The sequence below is a fragment of the Chelonoidis abingdonii genome, chromosome 11 (genome assembly GCF_003597395.2).
Source record: "Chelonoidis abingdonii isolate Lonesome George chromosome 11, CheloAbing_2.0, whole genome shotgun sequence".
NCBI classification, from domain to species: Eukaryota; Metazoa; Chordata; order Testudines; family Testudinidae; genus Chelonoidis; species Chelonoidis abingdonii.
The window spans coordinates 14,184,318-14,198,130 of record NC_133779.1 but is presented as its reverse complement, the minus strand read 5'-3'; the positions used below and the strand labels follow the sequence as shown (position 1 = coordinate 14,198,130).

The window sequence follows — 13,813 nt, the reverse complement described above, 5'->3', positions numbered from 1 at the left end:
CAGTGTGGAGAGTTCTCTGAGAAGATCCACTCAATGTGCAGCAGCCATCAAAAACGCGAATGGACTGTTAGGAACCCGTAGGAAAGGGGTAGATAATAAGACAGAAAATATCATGATGCCACTATATAAATCCATGGTAAGCCCACACCTTGAATATTGAATGCAGTTCTGGTTTCCCCATTTTAAAAAGATATATTAGAATTTGAAAAGATACAGAAAAGGGCAATGAAAATGATTAGGGGTTGGGAACAGCTTCCATATGAGGAAAGATTAAAAAGACTGGGACTATTCATCTTGGAAAAAAGACGACTAAGGAGGCATATAATGGAGGGCTATAAAATCATGACTGGTGTGGAGAAAGTGAATAGGGAATGTTACTTACCCCTTCACATGACACAAGAACCCAGGGTCACCCAATAAAGTGAATAGGCAGCAGGTTTAAAACAAACAAAAGGAAGTATTTCTTCACACTACGCAGAGTCAATAGGTGGGACTCATTGCCAGAGGATGTTGTGAAGGCCAAAAGAATAAATGAGTTCAGAAAAAACTTCAGTGAGTTCCTGGTGGATAGCCAGGATGGTCAGGGAGGCAAACTCTAGGTCGGGGGTTCTCAAACTTCATTGCACCACATCCCCCATCTGACAAAAAAAATTACTACACGACCCCAGGAAGGGGGACTGAAGCTTGAGGCTGCCCCATCCCTGCCATCCTGGGGGCAGGGGGAAAGACAAAGCCCCACTGCCACCTGGGGGGGAGGAGGAGGGGCAGAGACAAGCCAAAGGCTACAACTCCAGGCAAGGGGCCTGTAAGCTCAAACCCTTTAAAAGGTATCTCAAAATTTGGGCACCAAAGTCACTCATTGCTTTTGGAAGATCTATTTGGCTTCTTGAAGCTATGCACTAAATTAATAATTCATCCTCTTCCCTTGCAGATGCAGCCGAGCAGGAGATGGGGAATCGGACAGCTGAGCTGGGTTTCATGCTTCTGGGCTTCTCTACTTTCCCAGAACAGCACAAGTTGGTCTTTGTGGCACTCCTGTTTGTGTACCTCACAGCTCTGGTTGGCAATGGGATGATACTGATCATTGTTCGGCTAGACTCTGGCCTCCAAACCCCCATGTACTATTTCCTCCAGAACTTATCCTTCCTAGACATCTGCTACATCTCTGTCACACTGCCCCATATGCTGAATAACTTCCTGGAAGAGGAGAAGGCCATTTCCTTCCAGGCCTGCTTTACTCAGCTCTACTTCCTCATCACCTTTGTGGGAGTCGAGTGCATCCTCCTAGCCATCATGGCCTATGACCGCTACCTGGCTATATGCCACCCGCTGCGCTATGCCACCCTCATGAGCAGAAAGACCTGCTTGCAGCTGGCAGTGGCCTCCTGGACCTGCGGCCTCCTCAACTCGGCCCTGCACACAGGCCTCACCTCTGTCCTGCCCTTCTGTGCCTCCTACCACATCTCCCATCTGTTCTGCGACGTCCCCCAGCTGCTGAAGCTCTCGTGCTCGGACACCTCCCTCAACAAGGTGGTGCTGCTGGCTGGGACAGTGCTGCTGGGCGCCATTCCCTTCCTCTGCATCGTAGTGTCCTACGTGGCCATTACCAGGGCCGTCCTGCAGATCCGCTTTGCCCAGGCCCAGTGGAAGGCCTTCTCCACCTGCGCCTCCCACCTGGCCGTGGTCACCTTGTTCTACACCACGTGCATGTTTAATTATAACCGACCCACCTCTGGGCACCCCTTGTATGTAGACACCCTGGCTTCCGTGCTCTACAATGTGGTCACGCCCATGCTGAACCCGCTCATATACTCCCTGAGGAACAAGGAGGTGAAGGCAGCTCTGAAACATGCAATAGGGAAAAAAAATTCCTCTCTGAAAACATGAGAGCCCGAGGGGACAGGGGAATGTCAACTCTGGGCCCATCTACACCTTAAATAATAGAAATAAATATATGGAGATAAACCTATCTCATAGAACTGAAAGGCCATTGAACCCAGGTTGCTGCCTTTGCTAGCAGGACCAAGTACTGATTTTGCCCCAGGTCTCTAAGTGGCCCCTTCAAGGGCTTGAACTCACAATCCTGGGTTTTACAGGTCAATGTTGAAACCACTGAGCTATCCCTCTCCTAGGAGCAGGGCTAGGGTTTTTGGTGCCCTGGGGGGGTCCTTCCGTGCTCCTGGTTGTTGGCAGTAATTTTGCAGCGGGGGGTGGGGGGTTCTTCCACTCTCCCGGTCTTCGGGGCACTTCCGGAGTGAGTGAAGGACCCACCGCAGAATTGCCGCTGAAGACTCGGAGCGCAGAAGGACCCCCCGCCACCGAATTGCTGCCAAGGGCGGCAATACGCCACCCCCTCAAATCCTGGCACATTAGGCGACCACCTAAGTTGCCTAAATGGAAGCGCCAGCCCTGCCCTCCCCCATATCATGAATCACCTCCCTTTCCCCCATTTATCCCCTTCCTTAATGGACCATGTGGCAAAGAGACTTGCCTACATTTCCCTTAACACTTGTAGTTGTATCATGATAATGACTAGACTTGGAAGAATTTCATGGGTGGCCAACCTGTGGTTCCAGATCAGAGGTTAATATGCAGCTCCTTGCACAGGTGCCGACTCTGGTGATGGAGCTACAGGCACAAACTTTCCAATGTGGTGAGGGGTACTCAGTGCTCAACCCCCTGCCCTGCCCGGCTCTGATCTCACTCCACCCCTTCCCCCAAGACCCCCCAGGAGGTACTGATTGGTAGGGCTGCTGGTGGGCAGGAGGCACTGGGGGCTTATTGTGGGGAGAGCTGGTGAGCTGATGTATTACTGTGGCTCTTTGGCAATGTACATTGGTAAATTCTGACTTCTTCTCAGGCTCAGGTTGGCCACCATTGGTAGAATTTGATTTTTAATTTGTATAACTTCAATGGATGTTTATTTCTAAGTTTCCTCCCCTCCATAATTATAGATTTAAATTATGACAGTGATGGGAAATTATGGGGGTGGTGAACAACAGGGGGCCAGACAATAATGTCCTGCAGCTGTTAAAACAGAGATTGTCAACAGCACGTCAAAATACACAAACTCAATAGTCTTAAATCAAACTCTAAGATCTCAAGCAGAATTCTTCTCACATTGTTTATCTGTACATTTGGATTATGATTGCTGGATATATTTACCAATGAAAATCCCAGCCTAATAATGACCAATCCAATCTCATGCTTCAGGGTTTCATCTGGGGTCAGGAAGAATTTTTCCTAACCTGAGCAGGTAGGTGGGTGGCTCACCTTCCTGCAAAGCATCAGAGAGCTGGCGACAGGATAGTAGTTGGGGTGGACCAGTGTTCCAGGGTAGGAAGGAGAATTCTGTTTTAAGTGGTGAGCAGCTGTGTCCAAAACTCAGATTTGGGGTCAGGAAGGCATTTCCCCCTCTTCAGGTTGGCAAGGAACTTGAGGTGTGGGAGGCTTGCTGGTATTAACTGGGCCTACCCCAGCTCATCATTTCTGCACTGTTGAAGGACTGTAGTCATTAAGCGGTGCCTCTAGAGGTCTCAAACAGTCTGGTAGGGATATTAAACCTCCTGCTTCAGGACTGAAGCTGATCTCTTTCTATTAGAGACCAAAGGGAGGTCTAATTGGAGGATTATTTCCCATCTGCCACTTGATGGCTCCTACTCTTCTCTACACCACCTGGGGCTGGGCCCTGTCATAAACAGGATCCTGGGCTATATGGACCTTGGGTCTGGTCCTATCTGGCAATGCCTATGATTTTGTGCCTGTTGGTCTAAACGGTGTGGGAGTGAGCTGTTTATTATTTAAAGTGGTTAGGTGCTTCTGGAACCAGAAATATAGTGTTTAATTAGGCTGGTACTAGGAGAATGAACACAGATGCAAACATCAGGACACCTGGGTTCTGGCTCTGAGAGGACAATGGGGTCTAGTGGTTAAAATGGAAGGGCTGGGAGTTAACACTATTGGTGGGGGAGTGGGGCTTAGGGAGTTAATTAATTGGGGGTAGGGTTCTATTCTTAGCTCTGAGAGGCAGTGGGGTCTAGTGGGTTAGAGCATAGGACAAGGCATCAGGACTTCAGGGTCCTAATTCCACTTATGCCACTTGTTTTTTATATGACCCTGGGCAAGTTACTTTCCTTCTCTGGGCCACAGTTTTGACCTGGACAATAGAGGGAAAATATAATATGTATAGAGAGCAGACAACTCACATGGAATTAATAGTCAGGACAGATTTCTGCAAAGTTTAATAATTGGTAATATTTCTGTAGGCTGAATGGGGTGATATGGTCAGTGCAAGATTTTATAACATACACACACACAATTTTACTAGGACAGTTTCATTGCTGAACTTGTATCTAAAATACACAAGGATTTTCAAATTAAGTTAATGTCATAAACATAACAACCAGTTATAAATACAGGATCTGTCACATGGGATATTGTCCATGTTTCTTTTTATGTAAAAAGAGTGACATTTTTCATTATTTATAAAAATAAGTCAGTGAAAACTGCTGGTTATTTGGCATTTGAATTTCACCTTCACATACTTCAAGAAACCTTCCATGCACAGGAAACCTCCCATGGCTCAGAGTTGTTCTGCTCAGAGGGCTTGGTCCCTGTAGCATTACATTTTGGAATCTTGATCTCTTTTACCCACCCTGGTTTCTAAATTGCATCCAGTTCTAACATGGATTTGAGTCCATCCCTCAGGGACAGAAAGAGCTAGCTGAGAGGGAGTTAACACCCCATTCAAGTGGACTAATCAGCATTTCAGGTTCATGCTCCTTTAATATGGCTGAATAGAGACAGAGCTATTGTTCCCCTTCAGTCAATGAAGAGAATTTGGCAACTGCGTCTGGTGATTAAAGACCCCAGGGAAGTTAGAATAGAGAAGGCTAGTCTACTCATAGATTTTGTACCTGTACAGAGAGGAAGCTGATGTTAGTCTGCCATCCTTACCCAAGAGATTCCCAGGAACTTTATCTAAACAGTCACACACAACTGTGTGCTTGGCTACACTCAAAACTACAAAGCGCTGCAGCAGGAACGCTGCCGCGGCAGCGCTTTGAAGTGCGAGTGTGGTTGCAGCGCCAGCGCTGGGAGAGAGCTCTGCCGGCGCTGCAGGTACTCCAGCTCCCTGTGGGGATTAGCTTGCAGCGCTGGGAGCCGTGGTCCCAGCACTGGGACACTGTTTACACTGGTGCTTTGCAGTGCAGTAACTTGCTGCGCTCAGGAGTGTGTTTTTTTCACACCCCTGAGCGAGAAAGTTGCAGTTCTGTAAAGTGCCAGTGTAGCCAAGGCCAAAGACACAGTCAAACACACACAGAATCATGAACTCCCACATATAGAAATACCATGAACCGCACACTGACATAGAAACATGCACTTGCTGAGTGGCTAAGCAAGAATACAAATCCCATGTTGAATGCGGTTCCTAGAGCTGTGTAATTGGGGTGGCATGAGGAGGACTTAAAATATAAGCAGGCATTATGACTCCTGGGTTCTATCCCAGCCCTGGAAGGAAAAGAGGTGTCTAGTGGTTAGGTTGACATGTCTGGGAGCCAGGACTCCTGGGTTTTATGCCTCTCGGTGTGTGGTCTAGAGCAGAGAGGTCTGGGAGGTAAGGTTTGGGTACTATCACAGGCTTTGTTTGGTGAATAGGCTTCCTTGGTTAGATGGGCTAGGACTTCTAGCTCTGGATCTGGCTGAGGTGTGGTGTTTAATGGGTTAGAATGAAAGGGCTGGCAGTGAGAAATCCTGATTCTGGGAGAACAGTAGGGTGTAGAGAAAAGTATTGGGATCACACCTCTAAGGTTATAATTTAAGGTATGCCACTGGTTCTTTTTTGTGTGATCTTGAGAAAATTACTGTTCATCTCTGTACATCAGTTTTCCATCTTGACATTAGAGGGATAATAATATGTACAGAGAAACCTCATCTGAAAATTAATAGGTAATATTTCTGCAAAGTTTAATAATCAGTTAATAGTTCTGGAAGGATAGAAGTGAGATTGTTATTACTTTTTAAGAACACACACCTATATTTGGACTGTTTCATTGCTGATCTTGTATATAAAATCACAAAGATTTTCAATGTATGGTTATGTGATGTCCTAAATAAACAATCTGTCTATAAATACAGAACTCTCATATAGGATGTTGTCTGTATTGCTATGTAAAAATAGTGTCATTTATCCTTTTTTTTAGTAAAGTCAGTGAAAACTGCTAGTTTATATGATTGATACGGTTTCACTCTGAGAAACAAATATACAAGAACCTTTCTACCTGAAAGCTTCCCTAGAAAGGAAAGTCTTTGGCTTCAAAATTATCTTGAGATGTGTTTGTATTTGTGGAATCACATTCTGAAGTCTTAACCCTTCATCTCCATACCAGTCTCCAAATTGCATCTAATTCTAACATGGATTTGATTTCATCCTTCAGTGACTGAAGGAGCTGACTGAATGGGAGTTAACACCCCATTGAGGTGGATTAATCAGCACTTCAGTTTCACACTTCTTTGATAAGCCTGGATAGAGACAAAGCTCTTGTTCTCCTCCTGGCAAAGAAGAGCATTTGACAACTGCCTGTAGTGATTAAAGAGCCAGGGGGAGTTAGAAAACAGACACTCAATCATTAGGCCTGTTTTACTCACAGATTTTGTACCAGTACAGGCAGGAAGCTGATGTCAGGTTGCCATCCTCACCCCAGAAATCCCCAGGCACTAAGTTCAAACAACCACAGACAACCCTATGCTTATACACAAATGCACAGTCAAATACACAGAAGGATGTACTACCACATATAGAAAGACAATCAGGGGTCACCAAATGAAATTAATAGGCAACAGGTTTAAAACAAACAAAAGGAAGTATTTCATCACACAATGCACAGTCAACCTGTGAAACTTCTTGTCAGAAGATGTTGTGAAGGCAAAGACCATAACAGGATTAAAAAAAGAACCTAAATAATTTCATGGAGGACAGATCCATCAATGGCTATTAGCCAGGATGGGCAGGGATGGTATCCCTAGCCTCTGTTTGCCAGAAGATGGGAATGAGTGATGGGATGGATCACTTGATGATTCTATGTTCTGTTCATTCCCTCTGTGGCACCTGGTATTGACCACTGTTCGGACACAAGGATAGCTGGACCTTTGGTCTGACCCAGTATAGCCATTCTTACGTTCTTATGTAATCAGAAAAAAAACACAGCCCACAAAAACAGGCTCACACAATCAATGTCCAAAGAGTACACAAGCTCTCATATGCAGTCATACAACTAACAGATAGGTACTCACACACTCAATATCCAACCAACAGCATCCAAACACTCAGAAACACACACACAAACAGGTACTCTTGAGTGTCTAACTAAGAGAGGGCTGCCCTGTTTAGATACTGTCCATGAGGTAAAATTCAGCCTGTGAAAGTAGAATCATAGTATTGTAGGACTCCAGTGGAGGGCTAATTAGCATGGAGTAGAATGAAAGAATTACTTCTTGTGTCTTGCTTACAACACTCCTGATGATACATCCCAGAAAGATTATTAGACTGTTGAATCATATTTAGTTTGTGATCCCCTACAACTGCCCGATCCTGTTCCACAGTACTCCTTCCTAGGCTGTCATTTCCCATTTTGTGCATGTGGACCTGATTGTTATTCCCTGAGTGGAGCACTTTGCATTTGTCCTTATAGAATTTCATCCTATTTACTTCAGACTATTTCTCAAATTTGTCCAGATTGTTTTGAATTGTAATCCTATCCTCCAAAATTATTGGAACGCCTCCCAGGTTGGTATTGTCTGCAAACTTTACAAGTGTACTCTTCATGCCATAATCTCAATCATTGATGAAGATATTGAACAGAACCAAACCCAGAGTTGCTTCCTGTGGGATCTAAACTAGTTTAAACCACACCTTTAATTATATAGGTGGATCTTTGTGCATAGGCTGCTGGAATTTCTCTCCAGCCCTTAGCCTCATGGATCCCAAGAATTCAGCTCCAATGGACTCATCACTCAGTTTTTTTTACTGGTGTATACTAACTGTGGCAAATTGCCAGTACTGATCTGCTGGGTCTCACGCTTTCTCTTCTCTGGGGTAGGTTCAGGGCACTATTACTTGCCTCTGAACTGGTTCTTAATTACTCCACTAGTGTCCTTGGAGGAGGGGAGTGGAGAGGGAGGGACCTGGGCTCTCCCTCTACTCCAGGTCCCAACCCAGGGGCCCTGAGGGTTGTGGTGAACCACTTGAACTAGCGGTTCCTTCCCCTGGGTTACTTCCCTCTCCTATCCTTCAGCTTGTGAAGGGCCTCTTGCCTCCCTTCTACACAAGCCTGGTGCCCCTTATCTAGGGTTTCTTCTAGACTTCACAATCCACCACAGCTCTGCTCTGCTCTGCTCTTCTCTGCTCTTCTCTTCTCTTCTCTTCTCTAACCAAACCTTCCTCCTTCAACTCCCACACTGTCTGACTGAAGCAGGGGTTTTTTATCACATGACTGACGTCAGGTGCTCTAATTGGAGTCAGGTGCTCTAAATGGCTACAGGTGTTCTAGTTAATCTAAAGCAAACTTTCCTCCCTTGGCAAGGAATAAGCCCCCCTGCTAACACTCTCATGCTGCCCTCTGGCCATACTGTATCACATAACACTTACACAGATCTGATCAGACTCATGTGTAGGGAATGGGTGAGGAATAGAGCCCAAATTCAAATAATATTGGTTACTTTATATACAAATGTGACCCTATGCATAAGTCTTCCAATCTGCATCATTTCATGCACTTTATGAGTGGTCAGGTTACTTTAGAATCAGTTCCTGTTTGTATCATGCTCTCTTGACATGCCACATGTGCAGAACATACATGGTTAGTTCCCTTCTTGTATTTTGCTGGTTTCCTCTCTCTCTACTAAGTCTCCTTCCACATGAACTTTGCCATAGCTGCCCATCTAATTATTGCTTGAACTTCTTTTTACACAGCTTATCTCTTGCCTTGTCCCTTGACTACTGGGCCCACTCAGACCAAGTGAGGCCTACAAGGGCCAGATCTAATAGACATGCATACAGCATACAGATACACTAATGCACAACTATGTAGAAAATCAAATAAATATGCTCAAACACTAAACACTATGAACCACATGCTGACACTGAAACATGCGCTTGCTCAGCAGCTAAACAAGAAAACACAGCTTAGCTTGGATTGTTCCTGAACTTTGTAATTGGGGTGGTAGCAGGAGACTGAAAATAACTGCAGGTACTATGACTCCTGGGTTCTCTCCCAGTGGGGGTCTAATGATTATACTAAGCCATCTGGGAACCAGGACTTTTGGGTTCTATGTTTATCTTTGTGTGGAGGGTGGGGTTAGAGCAGAGGAGGCTGGGAGCTAGGGTTTGGGGGTCTCTCACTGGTTTGGGGAGGGGAATAGGCTTCACTGGTTAGATGGAGAGGGTCTGGAAGCTGGTGCTTGCAAGTTCTAGTCCTGGCTCTAGGACAGGAGTGGTGTTTAATGGATTAGAGTGAAATGGCTGGGAGGTAGGAATCATGGGTTCTATTCCTGGCTGTGTGGGGTGTAATGGGTTGGACTTTGGATCATGACTCCAAGGCTATAATTCAAGCTATGCCAGTGGCTCTTTCTGTGACCTTAAGCAAGTTATTGTCTGTCTCTGAGTCACAAATTTTCATCTAGAAAATGAGTAATAATAATATGCACAATGCAACCTCATCTGAGAAATAGTAGGTTGTATTTCTGCAAGGTTTAATAATCAGTGAATAGTTCTGTAAGGATGGAGGTGAGATTGTTATTACTTTTTAAGCACACACATCTCTGTTTGGACTGTTTCATTGCTGATCTTGTATATAAAATCACAATGATTTTCAAGTTATGTTTATGTCCTAAATAAGCAATCTGTCTGCAAAGACAGGATCTTTCATGTAGGATGGTGTCTGTATTTTTAAGTAAAAGTAGTATCATTTTATTATTTTTAGTAAAGTAATTCAGTGGAAACTTCTAGTTTACATGTTATTTGGCATACATATTGAGAAATAAATATAAAGGAGGGTTTCTTGCAGAGATGTGTTTGTATTTGTAGAAAATCGCATTTTGAAGTCTTAACCCCTCATCTCCATTCCAGTCTCTAAAATGCATCAAATTCAAACATGGAGTTGATTCCATTCTTCAGTGATTGAAGGAGCTGACTGACTGAGAGTTAACACCCCATTGAGGTGGATTAATCAGCAATTCAGTTTCACACTCCTTTGATGAGGCTGGATAGAGACGAAACTATTGTTCCCCTACAGGCAAAGAAGAGCATTTGGCAACCTCCTCTGATGATTAAAGAACCAGGGGGAGTTAGAAAATAGAAACTCATTAGGCCTGGTTTGCTCACAGATTTTGTGCCACTATAGGTAGGAACAGCAAAGAATCCTGTGGCACCTTATAGACTAACTAGATAGGTAGGAAACTGATGTCAGGATGCCAGAGATCCCCAGGAACTAAGTCCAAACAACCACCACACACAGCCCTGCACTCATATACAAATGTACCGTCATACAGATACAGAATCATGCACTCCCACATGTGGAAACACATAGTAACACAACTGTCATTTATATACACAATCAGAGAAACACACAGCCCACAATACAGGCTCACACAATCTATGAGAAAACAGGCTCTCATATCTAAACATACAATACACAGAGAGGCTCTCACACACTCAATATCCAACAAATAGCATCCAAACACACAAACATGTACTCTCGAGTGTCTAAGGTGAGAGGGCTGCCCTGTTTGAATACTGTTCCTGGAGCAAAATTCAACCCATGAAAGTAGAATCACAGAATTGTAGGATTGGAAGGGATCTCAGGAAGTCATCGAGTCAAATCTCCCACAGTGAAGGCAGGACTAAGTATTATCTAGACCATCCCTGACAGGTGTTTGTCTAACCTGCTCTTAAAAATCTTCAAATATGGAGATTCCACAACCTCCCTAGGCAATTTATTCCAGTGCTTAACAACCCAGACAGTTAGGAAGTTTTTCCTAATATCCAACCTAAATCACTGCAATTTAAGCCCATTGCTTCTTGTCCTCTCCTCAGAGGTTAATAAAAACAATTCACCTGCCTCCTCCTCGTAATAGTCTTTTATGTACTTAAAAACATTTAACATGTTCCCGCTCATTCTCCACTTCTCCAGACTAAACAAACCCAATTTTTTCAATCTTCCCTCACAGTTCATGTTTTAGAGTAGCAGCCATGTTAGTCTGTATCCACAAAAAGAACAGGGGTACTTGTGGCACCTTAGAGACTAACAAATTCATTTGAGCATAAGCTTTCATGGGCCACAGCCCACTTCTTATCCACCTTTAATCATTTTTTCTTGCTCTTGTCTGGACTTTCTCCAGTTTGTCCACATCTTCCATGAGATGTGGCACCCAAAACTGGACACAATACTCCAGTTGTGGCCTAATCAGCGAAAAGTAGAGTAGAACAATTACTTCTCGTGTCTTGCTTACAACACCTCTGATGATATGTCCCATTTTTGTTTATTTTGCTACACAGTTACACTGTTGACTTATATTTAGTTTGTCATCCACTATGACCCCCAGATCCTCTTCCTAGATAGTCGTTTTCCATTCTGTACATGTTCAACTGATTGTTCCTTCCTACATGGAGTACTTTGAATGTGTTCTTATAGAATTTCATCCTATTTGCTTCAGACAATTTCTCAGATTTGTCCAGATCATTTTGAATTATTATCCTACCCACCAAAGCTTTTACAACCCCTCCCAGCTTGGAATTGTCCGCAAACTTTATAAGTGTCCTCTCTAAGTCATTATCTATATGGTTGATGAAGATATTGAACAGAACCAGACCCAGAGTTGCTTACTGTGGGATCTAAACAAGTTTAAAATCACACTTTTATTAAATAGGTGGATCTTTGTGTGTAGGTTGCTGGAATTTCTCTTAGCCTCATGAATCCCAATAACTCAGCTCTAGTTCAGACTCATCATTCAGGTTTCTTATTGGTGTACACTAACAGTTACACAGAACAAAATGAGGAGGGAAAAACAATAACAGAAAACGTGAAAATGGCAGAGGTTTCAAATGACTTCTTTGTTTCATTTTTCACCAAGAAGTTTGGTGGTAATTGTACAGCTAACATAGTGAAAACCAGTGAAAATGGGGTAAGTTCAGAAGCTAAAATAGGGACAGAACAAGTTAAAATTACTTAGACAAGTTAGACGTCTTCAAGTCACCAGGGCCTGATGAAATGCATCCTAGAATACTCAGGGAACTGACTGAGGAGATATCTGAGCCATTAGCAATTATCTTTGAAAAGTAATTTAAGAGGGGAGAGATTCCAGAAGACTGGAAAAGGGCAAATATAGCACCCATCTATAAAAAGGGAAATAAGGACAAACCAGGGCATTATAGGCCAGTCAGCTTAACTTCTGTATCAGGTAAGATAATGGATCAAATAATTAAGGAATCAATTTACAAACATCTAAAAGATAATAAGGTGTTTGTCTAACCTGCTCTTAAAACTTTCCAAAGATGGAGGTTCCACAACCTCCCTAGGCAATTTATCCCATTGTCTAACCACACTGACAGTTAGGAAGTTTTTCCTAATATACAACCTAAACCTCCCGTACTGCAATTTAAGTCCATTGCTTCTTGTCCTTTCATCAGAGGTTAAGGAGAGCATTTTTTCTCCCTTCTCCTTATAACAACCTTTTAGGCACTTGAAAACTGTAGTAAGAGGAGGCCCTGAGATATAAACCAGGCCTCTGATACTAAGGTTTATATCTCAGCGCCTCCTCTTACGACAAAAACTGTTAGTATGTTCCCTCTCAGTCTTCTCTTCTCTAGACTAAACAAACCAAGTTCTTTCAATCTTCCCTCACGGGTCATGTTTTCTGGAGCTTTAATCATTTTTTGTTGCTCTTCTCTGGACTTTCTCCAATTTCTCCACATCTTTCCTGAAATGTGGTGCCCAGAACTGGACACAATACTCCAGCTGAGGCCTAATCTGTGTGGAGTAGAGCACAAGAATTGCTTCTTGTGTCTTGCTTATAATACCCCTGCTAATACAGCCCTGAATGATGTTAGCTTTTTTTGCAATGGTGCTGCAATATTTACTTATATTTAGCTTGTGATCCATCATGACCTCCAGATCCCTTTCTGCAGTACTTCCTAGACAGTCATATCTTATTTTGTATGTGTGCAATTGATTGTTCCTTCCTAAGTGGAGCGCTTTGCATTTGTCCTTATTATCTTTGCATAAGCTTTCATGGGCAAAAAGCCCCCTTCGTCAGATGCATCACAAAAAGCTTATGCCCAAATAAATGTCTTAGTCTTTAAGGTGCCACTGGACTCCTCATTGTTTTTATGATTTCTCCAGTTCGTCCAGATCATTTTGAATTTGAATCCTATTCTCCAAAGATCTTGCGACCCCTCCCAGTTTGGTGTCATCTGAAAACTTTATAAGTGCACTCTCTATGCCATTATCTTAATCATTGATGAAGATATAGAACAGAACTGGGCCCAGAGTTATTTCCTTTGGGATCTAACCTAGTTTAAAATCTCACCTTTAATTAAATAGGTGGATCTTTGTGCATAGTCTGCTGGATTTTCTCTCCTGCCCTTAGCCTTGTGGATCTCAAGAACTTATCTCTAATTCAGACTCATCACTCAGGTTTCTTTACTGGTGTATACTAACACTTACACAGATCTGATCAGACTCATGTATAGGGGATGGGTGAGGGGTATAGCACAAATTCAAACAATATTGGTTACTTTATATACAAATGTGACCCT

The 13,813-nt window shown here is 43.4% G+C and overlaps 1 protein-coding gene across 1 annotated transcript in view; it reads left to right on the top strand.

Annotated features, from left to right (window-relative positions):
* The first annotated feature begins 948 nt into the window (after positions 1 to 948).
* Positions 949 to 13,813, top strand: part of LOC116832348 (olfactory receptor 1F1-like) — a 30,091-nt gene continuing 17,226 nt past the window's right edge. The window contains exons 1-2 of the mRNA XM_075071260.1: positions 949 to 1,861; positions 2,329 to 2,385. Coding sequence (XP_074927361.1) covers positions 949 to 1,861; positions 2,329 to 2,385 — 970 coding nt within the window. The remainder of the gene's footprint in view (positions 1,862 to 2,328; positions 2,386 to 13,813) is intronic.